The 17,499-nt window shown below is 35.7% G+C and overlaps 2 protein-coding genes and 2 pseudogenes across 2 annotated transcripts; 3 read left to right on the top strand and 1 right to left on the bottom strand.

Moving 5' to 3' along the window:
• Positions 1-1,828: 1,828 nt before the first annotated feature.
• Positions 1,829-3,919, bottom strand: LOC108192401 (probable alpha,alpha-trehalose-phosphate synthase [UDP-forming] 9; annotated as a pseudogene).
• Positions 3,920-4,287: 368 nt separating this feature from the next.
• LOC135149519 (uncharacterized) lies at positions 4,288-4,752 on the top strand. Its single transcript, XM_064085245.1, has one exon. The coding sequence runs from the start codon at positions 4,288-4,290 to the stop codon at positions 4,750-4,752; it is 465 nt and encodes a 154-aa protein (XP_063941315.1).
• A 9-nt stretch (positions 4,753-4,761) lies between these two features.
• LOC135149518 (uncharacterized) lies at positions 4,762-9,979 on the top strand (annotated as a pseudogene).
• A 3-nt stretch (positions 9,980-9,982) lies between these two features.
• Positions 9,983-10,705, top strand: LOC108203884 (uncharacterized). Its single transcript, XM_017373086.2, has one exon. The coding sequence runs from the start codon at positions 9,983-9,985 to the stop codon at positions 10,703-10,705; it is 723 nt and encodes a 240-aa protein (XP_017228575.2).
• Positions 10,706-17,499: the final 6,794 nt, after the last annotated feature.

The following is a 17,499-nucleotide window of genomic DNA, read 5'->3' as shown; positions in this document are numbered from 1 at the left end:
ATCTTCTAAAGTATATATATTTGAACTCATTTTACCTCTACCTCTGTACACTTGACAAAACTTTCTCTTGTAGGAGTCTGTTGAAAAGATAACGAAAGAAGGAAATGATGCAGCTAAGCTCGTTCCCAAAAAGAAAAAGAACCGGCCAGATTGGTTGGTGGGAAGGCGAGGTAAAACAGCAGCTTCGACAGAAACTCCAGTTGATCCGGTTACACAATCTACAGTCAAGGAGCTGCACACAAAGATTGCTCAGCTAGAGAGTGAGACGGAAGCGAAGGTCAATACGAAAGTTCAACATAACATGGCCTGGTTGCTGAAGAAACTCGGAGAGGCAAATCCGGGTCTGAAAGTTGACATTACTCATGACTTTTGTGCAACTGTTTCTAGTGATGGAGATGAATTTGGCACTCCAATCACTCCTGGCACCGCTTCTGGAACCGCTCCTGGCACCACCCGTGGCACCACCGACTCTTTAATATAACTGTTTCTACGTAAAACTTAGTTAATATGAATTTGTCGTCCTTCATTTTGTTGTCAGATTGTTTTGATGTTGCGTTTCTTGAATGGTTTGGATGGGATTGTTTTATGTTGGAGGATGGTTGGATATTTGTTCTTTTGGAGTTTGGTATTTGTAGTTTAAGTGGATGTATGGTGGGAAGTTTGGATGGATGTTTGTTGGATTGTTTGTTGCATTATTTATATTTTTAATGGGAATGCTCCAAAAACAATGCAGGCATTGCAGAAAATTTTCAAATATGTGTTACAATAGCTCATTTTAACGTTACAGCTGATTAATGTTTGTGCTACAGTTAGTCCACTTAGTGTTCCGAAAGCACCTTTTTACTGTTACAATAGGCACACAAATGGTGACGTGGCAGTCCACGTGTAGGACCCACACGCTGACGTGGAGAGTGATGGACCCACCAACATGATGACGTGGCTATTTGGGACCCACGGGATGACGTGGCAACGGAGGCCCCACCACGCTGATGTGGCTTTGTGGGACCCACATGCTGACGTGGTAGTGCGGGACCAACAAGCATGTGGGTCCCACGTCAGCATGTGGGTCCCACGTGCTGACGTGGCGGGTGTGGGTCCCACATGCTTACGTGGCTGAGTGGGACTCACATGCTGACGTGGCCTCTGTGGGTCCCACATGCTGACGTGGCAGGTGAGGGTCCCACATGCTGACGTGGCTTTGTGGGACCCACATGCTGACGTGGCTTCTGTGGGTCCCGCATGCTGACCTGGCCTCCGTGGGACCCACATGCTGACGTGGCATATGTGGGACCCACATGCTAGCTTGACCGGTGGAATGTGCTATTGTATCAGTGGTTTACCGTTACAGCATCCCCTTATTATGTTACAGTAGGGCGCTGCGTAACGTTTTTTGGCTGTTACAGTTGATTCCAGTTTGTGTTACAATAGGGGCCAATTGTAACGTTCGCAAACGTAACGCCCATTGGTGTTACAGTAGCTCTATTGTAACGGATTTTGGCCCTATTGTAACATGACTTGGGCATTACAATTGGCCATCTATGGCGTAGTGGATATAGTCTCAAAAATGATAAATGTTATTAATTTAACAAGATTATTAATTCAATGAGGTTTAATATACAATATCTTTATTATGCTGGGACTGTTTTTTTTAAATATCCATTTAAAGTGGGCTATACATTTTTACCAGTTCTGTTTTTGGCCAAATACAAATTTACAAGCATTAGTACATAGTAGTAGGTCTGATGCTGACTTTACAAAAAAGAACTTGCTATATTACATTTATATATGCTCCTATACCAATGTTCACGAACACTATGCTTGTCAGTTGTCAAGGAATACTTGGCGGATTTTCAGCGGAGCTTGGCTGCGTACTCGAAACATTAGCAAGCCACTGGAGTAGCTTCTGAACTTCAAAAGTATCGTCAACAAAGTACTTGGCCTTGCTAGGCTTTTGCTCCACAGTGCAGAAAAAGATTTCCGGAACAGCAGGGACCACCACAGATGAAACAATTTTCAAAGTACCGTCGTACATGTCTCCAATGCAGAGGATGAAATCAGGGATCTCACCATTGCTAACCATTGTCGCGATTACCTTTTCTGTGACCAAGCCTTTGCTTGCATCCTAAATATTTTAGGTTGCTAGTTAAGTAAATTACTGTACAATGCACAGCGAAGACCGAAAGAGGGAGACGAGAGACACATACCTGTGGTTTAAGCTCAACAATATTTTTTCCCTTTCTAACTACTGCAGGTTCATTAGCAATGACGTGTTTACAATGATCCGACAATTCCTTTGCCTGCAAGGATTCAAAATCATGATCTGCATCTTGACGGTGCCAAACCAAAGCACTTTCTTTGACTTCGATGGTGGAACCATCCGTGACTTTTGTATATGAATTTATTATACGCTCCACTGTTGCCTTCCACTCGAGATCCACAACCAAACTAGATTGCCATTCAGAAGTTTTCTTCCACCTGCAAACCAAAGGCAAGAAGTGCCACTAGAAAAGGTCTCTAAGAAGTTTGTGAAGGAAAATACCTTATGAAGTACCCATGTTCAGCAGCTAGTCCTAGACCTTCACATGGAGCCAGCCACTCGGTTAAGGAACTTCTACCACTTCCACTAACGATAAACACAGTGTTCTTAGGATCATCACACAGAGTGATAAGAGCAGTTTCAGCTTCACTACTAAGGTTTTTCTTGGCCGAGGAATGAGGAACAAGGATGCCAACAAAGTCTAGAAATATAGCCCTCCTATTTGTCTAGTTGTACGCAGGAACTATGTTTTCAAACAATTTTTGAAAACATAGGGAGAAGGCAGCAACCTTAATTATGAAACTGAAGCCCATACCCCAACATTGATAATTATAGTGATCAAGACATGCTCTCTCCATGCTATGGACGAAACTGCGAGCCCAATACGCCACATCAAGAGACTGAACATAGCTATAGTTCTGCTCTTGTCTTAATTGCCTTAAAAAATCATCCATGGAGATCGTAGAACGCATAGCCTCAGCTACGAAACTAATACCCCATGGATTTATTCCAATTGTTCCACTCAGAGATGGAGAACAACCAACATATTCATAAATGATTAGCACACTTGTTTCGAGGAGAATATGACATAATTCCCCTAGCTTCATCCATAGTTGTAGAGCCCTGCCTGCAAACGAGATACATGTTAGGGACTAGATTCATTCCATCTCTTACAGCATTTATTATGCAACATTCCGAGGCATCATAGTAGGCACTCTTTTCACATTGATCAACTGGTCGATCAATTAGAATCACTAGTTGATGACCACAAGAACCATAAATCTGATTAATCCTGTTAGCAGTTCCATACGTCTCCCATCTCACTTCCTCAATGTCTTCTCCTGAGCTTCTTTCAGGATTGATAATTTGAACAAGAACCACAATATCCCGCAAGTTTTCATACTTCCTCAATAGCTGCTCAGATGCTAATAACTTCAGACTAATTGCCTTGAATAAGTTCATGTCGTCTACACCAACAATTACATGGTTCCCCTTGAACTTCCCTTCGAATTCCTTGACTTTCACTGATGTAGAAGGAATATTCAGAACATTTTCAACTTTTTCCAAATGAATTCCTATAGGCATAATCTTGATATACACCGTGCGAGCACTATAATCCAGCCCAATTTGTTCTCGTTTGGACTCACAGTCCAGTCCTAGCATTCTACTACAACATGAGAAGATGTGGCGAGCAAAATTGAAAGTATGAAACTCGATGAGATCATAGTTCAACAAAATCCTCAGAATGTCAGCACTTACATGAAGTGTTCGATAGATCTCTGATGCAAGGACTGGACTATGGAGAAAGAATCCGAGTTTGGCCCTGTAGCGCTTATTTCTCAAGAACACAAGGACCGCCATGAGGTGATAGTCATGAATCCAAATATAATAGATAAATAAGATATTTTTTTAAGGTGCAGTTCTGCTCCCTAACTAATAGTAGAAATAAAGTAATGGTTATAAGGGTTCTCTAAAATATGACCCAAGTTGATAAATGTCTCTAACCAAAAAATGTCTACATTTTTAATGTGTTTTTTATACGCAATAAATTATAACTAATTGAACATCACTAAAATTATAGACACAATTGGGATAAAAAGTTAGGCACATTTGAAAACTTTACAAATATAAGGACAAATCCGACAGTGGCTTAAAAATCCAAATTTGGACCAATTCTAGCCTAAATCTTCTCAATGGGGGCCTGAATTACAGTCCAAATTTAGGCCACTTAGGCCAACACTATTGAATCCATGACTTTCTGGGGTTGTTTGGATGATTTGGTTCGGAGTATTACTCTAGATCAATTTTTATTTGTTGGTGGTGATTTTAATGGTCATATTGGTGCGAGAGCAGATGGGTATCAAGGTGTTCATGGTGGGTTTGGTTATGGTGTTAGAAATGACAATTGTTCGACGCTTTTGGAATTTACAACAGCACATGATTTAGTGATTGTTAACTCTTGTTTCCGCAAGCGTGATGATAATCTAATTACTTTTAGGAGTGGGGGACATGCCACTCAAATTGATTATCTTCTTATTCGCAGTAGAGATTTTAGATTTTGTTCATATTGTAAGGTTTTTCCAGTGGAAGCTTGTGCTTCACAGCACCGTCTTTTAGTCATGGATTTGTCTTTGGATGGCCCACCTATGGAGGGATTGAGAGTTGTTACACCTCGAATTCTGTGGCGTAATTTACATGGATCGAAAGTAGCATAATTTAAGGACATGCTTGAGGGTTTTTTTAGGTTGGAAGATGATGTGGATCAAATGTGGATACGTATGGCTGATTTAATTCGAGGTGTGGCACGGAGGACGTTGGGAGTGGCTTCAGGGAATATAAAGGAGCAGAGAGAATCTTGGTGGTGGAATGATGATGTACAAGCCAAAGTGCAATTTAAGAAAGGATGCTTTTTGGAATTCATGTCGTGTCCAGAAGGGCCAGATCGGCATATAAAGCGGGAGTTATTTAAACTTGCAAAAAGAATGGCTAAACAGGCAGTTGCGGAAGCGAAAACTAAGGCGTATCAAGACATGTATAGGCGTCTAGGTACTAAAGAGGGAGTGAATGAAATTTTTAAACTTGCAAAAGCACGTAACAAGCGCAGTCAGGATATTGGTGCGGTTCGATATATAAAGGACGAGGGTGACCGGGTTTTGCTTTATGATGGGGATATTATAGCGAGATGGGGCAGGTATTTCTCTGAATTATTTAACGCAGCTCGAGGGAGGGAGATTGTATTCGAGCAAGAGAATGTCAATGTTTCTCACAATGATGTTGGTATGAGTCAAGATATTACTATGGCAGAGGTCCGCGTAGCTTTAGGCATGATGGGTAAGGGTAAAACAGTTGGGCTTGATGAGATTCCGATTGAGGTGTGGCAGTGTTTGGGGGAACATGGGGTACGATGGTTAACAGCTCTTCTTAATGTTATATTTCGGACATCCAGGATGCCGAGTGAGTGGCGATTAAGTGTTGTTGTACCCATCTATAAAAATAAAGGTGATGCTCAAAGTTGTAGTAATTATCGTGGTATTAAGTTGCTTAGTCATGCGATGAAACTTTGGGAACGAGTTATTGAGTGCAGGATTCGAAGAATTGTTACCATTTCGGTGAATCAATTTGGTTTTATGCCTGGGAGTAGGGGTGAGCATAACCGGATATCCGGTCCGGTTATGAATTATAAACCGGATATCCGGTTTTTCGGATCACTAAAATTTCATTCCGGTTCCGGTTTAACCGGATATCCGGATATTCGGATATCCTTTTAAATCGGATCGGAAAACGGATTATTCGGATCCCGTTTCTTCTCCGAGAATAGACGGTATTACATTTTGATTCAAGAAATTTCTAATAATTAACTTTACTCTATTGCACAACTGTGAAAAGAAAAAGAAGCAGACTCCCGTAAGAAAGAAATATGCAAGCAGAAGGTGTAGGCACACAAAAAATTTGGTAGAACTAAAGCAATGCAGAGAAAAGGGAACATTGTGTGGGGACGTCTTATGGCTGTGCACGCATGTGGCATGAGAGAAGCTATGCAATGTGCAATATGGAAATTAGCCTGCACTCTCAATATGCAAAGTCTAATGAATACTTATGGATTACTTGTTTTGATGGCAGACCCCACAAATAGGCTAGACAAGGTAAAAGTTGATGTAGCTAAATTAACTGATGCAACATGCAACATCAATTAGAAGATATAGCCAGGGACTGAATAGCATCAGAGTGCCCACTTAATGTTCTAACACAGTCTCCAGAAAGGCTTAATCTCAAAATTAACTACTCAGAGAACTCCTCTGCATGCTTTTGTAAACATAAAATGAACCATTCAAGGTCTAGGACCATTTCATACTCCTGTAAACACAACTTAATCCATGTGTTCTGCACTCTGCAGAATGGACAGAGCATTGCCAAAATTCACATTAAGAAGATTCCTAAAAAGTGCAGAATGATAGAACAATGAACATAGCTCAAAAGTAAAGCCACGAAAGTCTATTAAATTCAGTAAAAGGTCCAATGTTAAGATAATACTAAAAGATCAAAGATAGAATTAAAAGAAACTCCATAATGTTGAAGTAGAACACACAAAAAATGACCATTGACTGCTCCTTAATTATCATCTACTGTCTCATCAATAAGTATTACTGGTTGCTCTAGTGTCAAGTTCTCCATACCTATAAATGAGAAACATAAAAATATTTATTAGAGCAATCAAATAACGAGGTAAATAAAATATAATCACTAAATAAAAACTGATATTGAATTGACCTTCTTCCATTTTTTCCAGCTCAAGTAAACTTTCCTCGATGATTAAGGGATGATTAGTAGTGCGTAACCAATCCTGTGTGCAAATCAAAGCTTCAACCATTCTTGGAGTCAAAGAAGTACGAAATGAGTCGAGAACACGACCTCCTGTACTGAAGGCAGACTCTGAAGCAACAGTAGATACGGGAATAGCTAGGATATCTCTGGCCATCTTAGCAAGTGTAGGATATCTATTTTTGTTATCCTTCCACCAATGCAACACATTAGCACATGATTCACTTGACTCGCGTTCATCTTCCAAGTACTTCTCCCACTCGACTTTTTTCTCACTAATCCCCCCTCCTACTTCTATTTCAAACGTGCTGCCTAAAAATTCTGAAAAATCAAACATCATTTCATGCTCCGTATCTTTATTCTGAAAGTTAGAGGCAGAGTTGGAACTTGAAGTGCTTGATTTTGTGACATTCTTTACAGCAGGCATGGTAGAAGCATAAAAATCAAATAATGAACAAAAAGTGGATTTAATATTCAAAGACAAACTCTTAGCTTTGTCCATACCAAACCATGCCTTCACCATCCAGTCAACATAAACCATTTTCCTTCTTGGGTCAAGAATAACCGAAATAAACATGAATAAATTGAGCTTATCGATATTACCCCAATATTTATCATATTTAAACTTCATTTGTGCTGCCATCTGCCTAACAGCTGTATCTTCGTGATTAAAATGTTGAGAGAGCACGTAACCAACACCAAATATAGCATCCATGTAGTAATTAGAAGTAACATACCGTGAACCAGACAACTTCAAAGTAGCATCATAAAATATTTTTAAGAAAGGCAAAAAAGTTGTCAATTGTTTCCACTCCTCAACTGATATATCCCCGCCAACCTTTTTCATTTCTTTCATTAGAGCCGAGTCTTTCAAAATCAAATTAGCAAATGCCTTCTTAAATTTCAGAGCAGACTCCAACATCAGATATGTTGAATTCCATCTAGTTTCAACATCAAGACAAACAAGACTTTTGTTATCTAATTTTTCCTCTTCAACACTTGTCTTAAATTTTTGTAGCCTAGCAGGAGAAGATCTTACATACTTCACAAAAGTACGAGCTTTTACAATTGAAATATGAAGGTCAGTTAAGCCATCCTTCACAACTAAGTTTAAAACATGTGCAGCACATCTCATATGTAAATATTTTCCATCTAAGACACTAGACTCCCAATGATTAAATCGTCGTTTCAGATAATCAAGAGCAACATCATTAGAACTCGCATTATCAACTGTCACAGTCAAAATATTTTTGATTTTCCACTCAGTTAGACACTTTTCAACAGCCCTGCCGATAAGTTGTCCGGAATGACCAGCAAGTGGACAAAAATTTATCACTCTTTTATGCAAATTCCAATCATCATCAATAAAATGAGCTGTGAGGCACATATAACTTAAATTTTGACCAGAGGTCCAAGCATCTGTTGTTAAGCAAATTCTTGAAGATAATTTATTAAAATAATCCTTTAACTTCCTCTTCTCCTCAATAAAAATAGTGTAACAATCTCTTGCAGCAGTGAAACGTGAGGGAATTAAAAATTCAGGATGCATGGCCTTGCAAAATAAGCGAAAACCTTCTCTCTCTACGAACATAAAAGGTAACTCATCCTTAATTAGCATCTTTGCAAGCGCAGATCTAGAAACCTCTTGATTGAAAATCCAAGGTTTTGACACACTAATTGTCTCAGTAGTTCCATCTTTGTTAACAATGGTTTGAGATTCAAAATTCAAGATCTTTTGTTTTTTATCCAGATTAGCAGGTAACATCTTGCATCTCTTAGTGTGATTAGCTAAACAAGTAGTTCCATTGTCAGGGTTACAGCCAATCAATTTAGAACAATAAATACACTTAGCCATATCTGGATCATCAGTTCTTTCATAATGGTCCCAAACAGGAGAGGCATTTTTTCGTTTACGAGAAGAATTGTCACCTCGTTTTGACCTTGATCGTTTCTCCTTATGACGTGACGAGACTTGAACATTCTTCTTATTTTTTTCCAAAGTGTCTTCTTCGTCACGCTTCTGTTGTTGGTTGTTTGTTTGCTGATTAGTTCCATTCTCATCTTCTAAATTTACTACGTCCATGTGATCATCAAGATGAGTTGACATTGTTCTTTATCTGCATAAAACCGTGTCTTAAAATTCTTTACTGATGCGTGAAACAAAAGAGAAACAATATATATATAAACTCAGAACCATGATCACTGATTCATTGATCAGATACTTACTTTAGATTTAAAAGTTATAACAAATAATATAATATACAATAATTATACATACCTGATATCGATAGCCGTAGGCGATGGAGTGATGCTGTATTGCTGTGAATTGTGATGGTTCTGGCCTCTGGGGTTCTTACTTCTTAAGGTTTAACGTAGACTAGTTGGGCACTGCTTAGCAGATTAGAATTTTAGATGGCTACGTGACCTAACAAAGTTTGATATTAGGTTAAATAATTTATATATATTATTTATAAAAATATTTTTTATATAAAAATAATAAAACCGGATCGGATCCGGATATCCGGTTTCTTGTATATATGTGATTCGGATCCGAATCCGAATTTCTAGAAAAAAACCGGATCGGATATCCGGTCCGTTTTATTCGGATCGGATATCCAAATTTTCGGATTTTTTAAACCGAATACCGGACCGGAAAATCGGATAATCCGGATTTCGGATTTTTATGCTCACCCCTACCTGGGAGGTCCACCATTGAGGCGATTTATCTCATTCGCTGTCTTATGGAGAAATATCGAGAGTGTCGTAAGGATCTTCATATGGTGTTTATGGATCTTGAAAAGGCTTATGATAGTGTACCACGGGTCGTTCTTTGGAGATGTTTAGGAGCGCGAGGAGTGCCGGAGGTGTATATTCGGACCATACAGGATATGTATTCAGCAGTGGGGACGTGTGTTAAGGACACCCGTTGGGGATACTCAGTATTTTCCAGTTGAGGTGGGTCTTCATCAAGGTTCGGTATTAAGCCCTTTGCTTTTTATATTTGTTTTGGATGTGATTACCCGTGACATTCAAGCTCCGGTGCCTTGGTGTATGCTTTTTGCTGATGATATTGAGTTAATCGCCGAGTCTCGAAGTGAGGTTAATGTGAAATTGGAACAGTAGCGTATGTCGTTGAAGGGTTATGGATTGCGTCTGAGCCGTTCTAAAACCGAGTATCACTGGGCCAATTTCAGTGAGGAGATTCATGAGGCGGATGTTGCTGTATGTATTGCGGAGGGTCGTGTACCACAAACTAATACCTTTAAATACTTGGGTTCTATCATTCAGAGTAATGGCGATATTTCTACGGATGTTACACATCGTATTTCGACAGGATGGCTTCGTTGGTGGGCTGCTACAGGGGTGTTGTGTGATAAGAATGTACCTTTGAAGTTGAAGGGTAAATTCTATCGTGTAGCAATCAGACCATCATTATTATATGGTTCCGAGTGCTGGCCATTGAGAAAGGCTCAGGAACGTAGGCTAGAGACAGCGAAAATGCGTATGTTGCGTCGGATCTGTGGTAACACCATGACAGATCATATACCGAATGATACTTTTCGACGTCTTTTAGGTGTTGAGTCTATCTCTAAGAAGATAAGGGAGGGACGTTTACGTTGGTATGGACATGTTCGGCGTAAATGTAGCTCAGCACCGGTTAGGAGAGTAGAACACATATCGGTTCGGGGTAAGAGAAAGAGGGGTCGGCCTCGTCGGACATGGGCTGATCAATTAAGTTTGGACATGGGAGCCTTAAATCTCACGGGTGATATGACATTAGATAAGAATGATTGGAGACGGCGTATTAGAGTAGTTGAGACTAGGTCTCGTGGCTCACAGAGATTATGAGGGTTATGGTATATGTTTAAAGGGAGGGTTCAGCTCAGTCATTACCAGATGCATTAGCGCCAATCAAAAATGTTTGGGTAAGTCCCATGTGAAGAAGGCCATGGGCTAAGCTATTATATTTTTATTATAGCACACACTATTTTATTTGTTGTGCACTAAGCCGGGGGTCTTCACAGAAACAGCCTCTCTACTCTAAAGGTAGGGGCAAGGCTGCGTACATCTTACCCTCCTCAGACGCTGCTCACTGAGTATGTTTGGTTTGGTTTGGTTTTATATATTTAGTTAATTGATTGATTATATGTTAATATAATTATTAAATAGTAATAAATTACATTTAATATTTTTTACGTACTTATTATAACATGTATATTTTAATTGTGAAATATTATAAAATTAAACTCTCTTAAAACTTATTAAATTCAAATTAACAATAGATTAAGTATAAAATAAAGATTACACTCAATAAAACCCAATTCCAAATATAATTTATACGAAAACATTATATAAACTAAAATTTCGAATATATAATATAAACTAAAATTCAAATTTAATCAAGTAAGAAAAGAGTGACATATGCAAGATTTTAATACCATGTACAGATTCAAAAATTAAATAAAGAACAAGCACGAGAAGGAACACAAGGGAAGTCAAGATTTTAGTGCAATTTATAGCAAATCCTTACCAACTCATGTCTGTGATAGCATTACTCAAGAGGTTAGCCCCATCTTCAAGCCAACAGAATATCAACTTGCCCAAAACCTTCAACATCAGCTGTCCGAAAAATCACCATCAAAACTCCCCATAAAAGTATCAGGTGATGTCTTGAACTTACTCCACATTTCCATATACTCTGGATCACCACAAGTATGGTATATGTCTTGAATTTTTTCATTCAGAAACTTAATTATTAAGCTCTGAAAAGTTACCATTTAACTTACAAGTAACTTTTCTGACAATTTCAAGCAAGTACTTGATATGATTGTAGCCTGAATCTGCGCAAGCTTCCTTGCCAACACTGGAACACAGATCATAGACTCGTCAACTTTAGAGAACAGTGGATGGAAGCATACTTTCCGTGATTCATCACCAATCCAATTCCCTGTTTTATCTGACTTGCTTCTGCCCAACATTGACATCATCAGCTGTGACTTTGTCACGCAGTCCCTCCGGAGATTTATCTGATTTTGTATGTGCAGTCAGTGTCCTATATCCGCCTGTTTTGTCCACAGACTGCAACATTCGAATAGCATAGAAGTAGTAAAATCAATAGTTGCAAACGAAACATTCAATATAATATTTTTCCTATGGTTTTATGTACATTATTTATACCATAAACTTGTTCATATATATATTTCCACCTTGTCAGTGAGCCGTAACTCTCGTGATGCTTCTTTCACAATTTTATTTCTCCATAAACATAATATGAAGTAAGGTAGAAAATCTATCAAAACATGATTTAGGTCGAATTAAAACTGGAATCTCTCTTCTTTTTTTCTTTACGAGGAACTACCCCATTACTGGGGGATCTCAAATATCGGGTTATGGACTGTCCGTCAACTACTAAGGGCAAGTGTGCTAGGCATCTCCTGAGTGAGTCGAATGTTGGTATACATGATAGTTATAATAATTGTGTAAGAATATTATATAAGAAAGTACCTCGCATCAAATAATCAACACCAAAATACCAAACAAGTGAGGCATGTGAAAACTATGTTGTACTTAAAATAGGTAAGCTGGTAATTGAACGTGCACGTTTTACCTTTATGTCTTCCAAAACCCATCAAATAATCAACACCAAAATACCAAACAAGTGAGGCACGTGAAAACTATGTTGTACTTAAAACAGGTAAGCTGGTAATTGAACGTGCACGTTTTACCTTTATGTCTTCCAAAACCCGCCTCCTACGAACTGAACAAACAGTGCTTTTATCTCACGAAAAGCTAGAACCTAAAACTCTATGATGAATACAATTTCTGTGTGTCAAACAATGAAGCAATGGACTCAATTTATAGGGGTAAAAAAATGTAACCCCCAAGCTAATTGAAATTGTAACCCAATAAATTAATTCTCTAACCCCAATTTAAATAATTTGTAATCTACACAGTAATGAACAAATTAATCTTGACTCATTATTATAGGAGTCACACAAATTAATTAACAGAAGTTCGAAAATAAAGGCAGTCGAATATAAATGGTCAAAAATAAAGACGGAAGAATATAAATGGTCGAAAATAAGAACTATGACTAATTAACTGGTCCAAAACATATATAAGTTCCACCAGGGACCGGATATGACTGGTCGAAAATATCTCATGGAGAAAGTTTTTCCTCCTACTATATTGGTTGAAAAGATAGCGCCCGAAATTAACTCCTGAGTGGAAATTTTCCCACCATTGTTCTAAAAAAAAATTCAAAATGATTTATGTGATATTATTGGAGGCGATTCGATTTCATTCGAATATCTAATTTCAACTACAAAAAGGGAATGATATATTAATTTCGACCATATGATTCATGCTATTGTTCAATTAAATTCGATCAAAAATAAAGATAGACCAATTAAATTCGACCAAGTATGTTCGACTCTAATTGGTCGAAATTAATATGTATGTTCAATCAATTTTGCATTTTTTCTAATTCTAGGTGGGAAATTACTTTTTTTGCCTGAAATAATTTTTTGGGTTAAAAAATTCAAAATGCTAATCGTGATCATTCATGGTCGAAATTACCTCGTCTAATATTTCGGACAGAATTAATTAAGTTCGATCGTTTATTTATTTTTAACATGTTTAATTTCGAATAGTTGCAGAAAGGTCGAAAGTAAAAATATTTGACCGTTATTGTCGAAAAAAGAAGACTCCTATATCAATGTTGGATAATGAATTGCTTAATAAAATAGAAAGATGGATTCAAATGACATTCTAATGAAATGAAATTATAAATCAGAGATGGTTGGGCGAGAGGTGGACTATAAATGTTGTATTAAATCTAGGTTCTTAGCAAGTTGTAAACAACAAAACTTTCTTATAGAAATTATAGTCATAATTTAGTTATTTTTATTATTTGAATAAAAGTTTGGGTGATTAAATTTTGAGATGCAAGATTTTGTGAATAGAGCATAATTATTTTGAGAAAATTTTAATTAACTATCGGAGATATGAGATTCGATGATTGTGAGTGCAGTAATTTAAATTTTAATGAGTGCAAATTCAGTCGGATAACCAGAAAAATAATTATATATGATTTTACAAATTTCATATTTGGAATAGATTTTGATTGAGTGCAGCTTGTTTTTTATAAATTGAGGATTTCCCTTAGTAATATTATTAGATAAAAAGTTATTTTATTTTCCAATTTTGGCTCTTATAAAGTTTGCACTCACTTTTTTTTATATCTTCGGATATTGAATTTTACTATAATATTTTTTTCCACGTGTATTTGATGTTTATTAATATTAACATATCATTCATTATCTTATTATTTTTTCCTACTTTGTTTTTAAAAATTAAATTTTATTTGTGCTGACTAGTATTATTTTTGTTGGGTATACTTAATTTTAAGCCTTTTATAAAAATTTTAATAATCTATAAATTCAACTTTTGGAGTTAATTAAAATTAATTAGATTTTGAAAATAAATTTTCTTTCAAATAAAATTTTAAAATATTATTATTTAATTGATTTCAATTATAAGACATAAGAAATTGAACGCACTCGGTCCCTTCGATCTTAAACTCTCTTGTGTTCGTCGTTACATTTTTGGTGTCATGTGACCCAATAATTGTACTCCCCAAAACAGAGAAAGAAGAAGTTGTGCCATGAACAATGTCTTCATAGCAAAAGGGGATTGTGGTTGCTTAAAGAAGGAGGTTTAGGATGGACTATAATTTTTATAAGTTAGCAGCATTGAGTGGCACAGTGCATTAAATGGTTATCCTAAAATAATCTTGTCCATGGGGTTTTTGATATATTAAAAAAATAATTAAAAAAGCCTCCATTCAGCGCCTTATTCAGTCCTTTCTTGAAAAAGATATGCAGGACATTGTTGTACATTTTGACCGTTATACTTCTTTGAAGAAATCTAAGAGATTTATACGAGCAATATTATGTTATATATATATATATATAGAGTTTTACTCTAATAGAAACCTCTTTAGTCTAGAAACTAAAAACCAAACTGAAATATCACTAAATCCTAAAGCAGATACCACTAAATTCATAAACAACCCAATCTCCATCTCCATCTTCACCAACCCCACCTCCATCTTCACCAACCCCACCTCCACAGTCCACATCCGCCACTGCCACCACCTCCTCCATAACCACCACCACCTTTATGCCGCCCGCCCCCTCCATCTCCACCTCCATTATTTCTCTAACAACACAATCTCCACCTCCATCTTCACCAACCCCATCTTGGTCGATGCTTCAACCTTCTTCAGCCCCGTTCATACTTCTTTCTCCACCTCGGCTCAACTTCAAAACACGGCGGAGCCGCCACTATTCCGGCAATGCTCCAACCCCTACTTCAAGCCACCCACACCTTCGCTACAATCATCCTTCCTCCATCTCCACCTTTACCTCCACCATCTCCACCACCGTCACCACCATCTGAATCGAAAACGTGAACAGATCTGAAGATTTGAGCAGCTTTTGAAACATATATGGAGATTCTGGGCTGTTCTGCAAGTTTTCACTAATTCTTGCAACACAGATCACTAAATTCTAAAGAGAATATCACTAAATTGTACTGCGAATATCACTAACTTGTATTGGTTTCTAGTTTTTATTTTAAAAGTGGTTTCTATTTGATCATGAGCCTATATATATATATATATATATATATATATATATATAGGATCAAATAAAAATTTTATTAAGTTACAAACTTACAAACTTTTTTTTGAATTTTTTTTATTCTCCCAACCTGTTAATCCTTAGTTATAGAAAGTATGTATGTTGAAAATTATTGAAAAAACATCGTAATTTTAAAAATAACGCATAGATAAATCGTGCATTCAACACATTTGTAACTGAGTTCAACATTGGGTGTACAACATTTATTATCATTGTGCTGAATATATTTAAAGAGATGCTTAAACTAGGTAGGGTCTAGAAAGATATATATTGATTATATAATACGTTTAACTTAGTTCTTACATTAAAAAATTAGTTTATGTACATCTACAACACAATTTTAATCTATGTTTACCAAAATATCTTCAAAAATTTTGAACTCAAGTTATATATGTGTTGAACAAAAAAAGTTTGTAAGTTTTTAAATTTGTACCCGAACTCTCCCATATATATATATATATATATATATATATATATATATATATATATATATATATATATATAGTTAAGTTTTATTGAGTACATAAAATCGTTGGAGTATTGAAGTACAAATCATAAATTTTTTAGTTTAATATCTCTCATTATCCAAATTTATATATAATTTATCATTTATAATTAATATTAAACATAATTATCAATGAATCATTACTATCTTTCAACTTTAACAAGCATTAAAATTATTGTTCTGCTTATAAGTTATATTGCAGAACATAGTGTCCTACGATTATAAAAGTAATTGTTCCATCTTTTGATTACAATGTTTATGCTGCCGAACATAATCGGCGGGTTGTTGGATGTTTACAAATATTGTAGAACAAAAAAAATAAGATTTAAATGACGAGATTATACTGTATCAATCTTGTACTCCAATACTCCAATATTTTTTGTACTCCATAAAACTTGACTCTCTCTCTCTGTATATATATATATATATATATATATATATATATATATATATATATATATATATTTCTGGTACAAACTTACAAACTTACAAATTTTCTGCGTTCAACAGATATATAATTTGAGTTCAACATTTTTTTAACATATTTTGTTGAATATCGGTTAAAATTGTGTTGGAAAAGTACATAAACTAATTTTTGAATGTAAGAACTAAGTTAAACGTATTATATAACTAATATTTATGTTTCTAAACCCCACCCAAACCCCGAGGTATAGTTTAAGTATCTTTATAGATATATTCAACATAATGATAATTAGTGTTCTGCATCCGATGTTGAACCCCACTTACAAATGTGTTGAATGCGCGATTTATTTATGCGTTATTTTTAAAAATTGTGATGTTTTTTAAAGAATTTTCAACATGATTACTTTCTATAACTAAGGATTAACACGATGGGAGAATATAAAAAAATTTGTAAGTTTGTAACTTAAAAAAAAAATTATTTGATCATATATATATATATATATATATATATATATATATATATATATATATATATATATATATATATATATATATATATATACAATTTTGGCCGTACCCAATTACCCATCTTTTAAAATTATAAAATTTCATTCATACACATTATTCTATACCTTCATCACCTTTATTTATATATCTTATTATTTTTTATATATTCTTCACTAAGTTTTGAGTTTCATCCAACATTATTTATGAAAATTTATTACGATTTATTTTTATTTGATTAAAATTTATAAAAATATAACAATATGATTATAAATTTTTGATATAAATACTATATTTTATAATTTTTAATTCAAAGAAAAAATCAATTTTGTAAAAAAATCAATTCTAACTATGCATGAAATCCGTTTACCTCTTTAACAAGTTTTCATTTGAATAATCTTTAAACTATGATGTCATAAATTTTAATTACTAAAAACGATGAAGATAATTTAGTTGTAAGGTCATAACACATAATTAGTACGTGTTTTTAAATAAATAACCTTGAA

Source organism: Daucus carota, chromosome 9 (assembly GCF_001625215.2).
Source record: "Daucus carota subsp. sativus chromosome 9, DH1 v3.0, whole genome shotgun sequence".
Classification (NCBI taxonomy): domain Eukaryota; kingdom Viridiplantae; phylum Streptophyta; class Magnoliopsida; order Apiales; family Apiaceae; genus Daucus; species Daucus carota.
The sequence above is the reverse complement of the archived record's forward strand: the minus strand, read 5'-3'. Positions and strand labels throughout refer to the sequence as shown.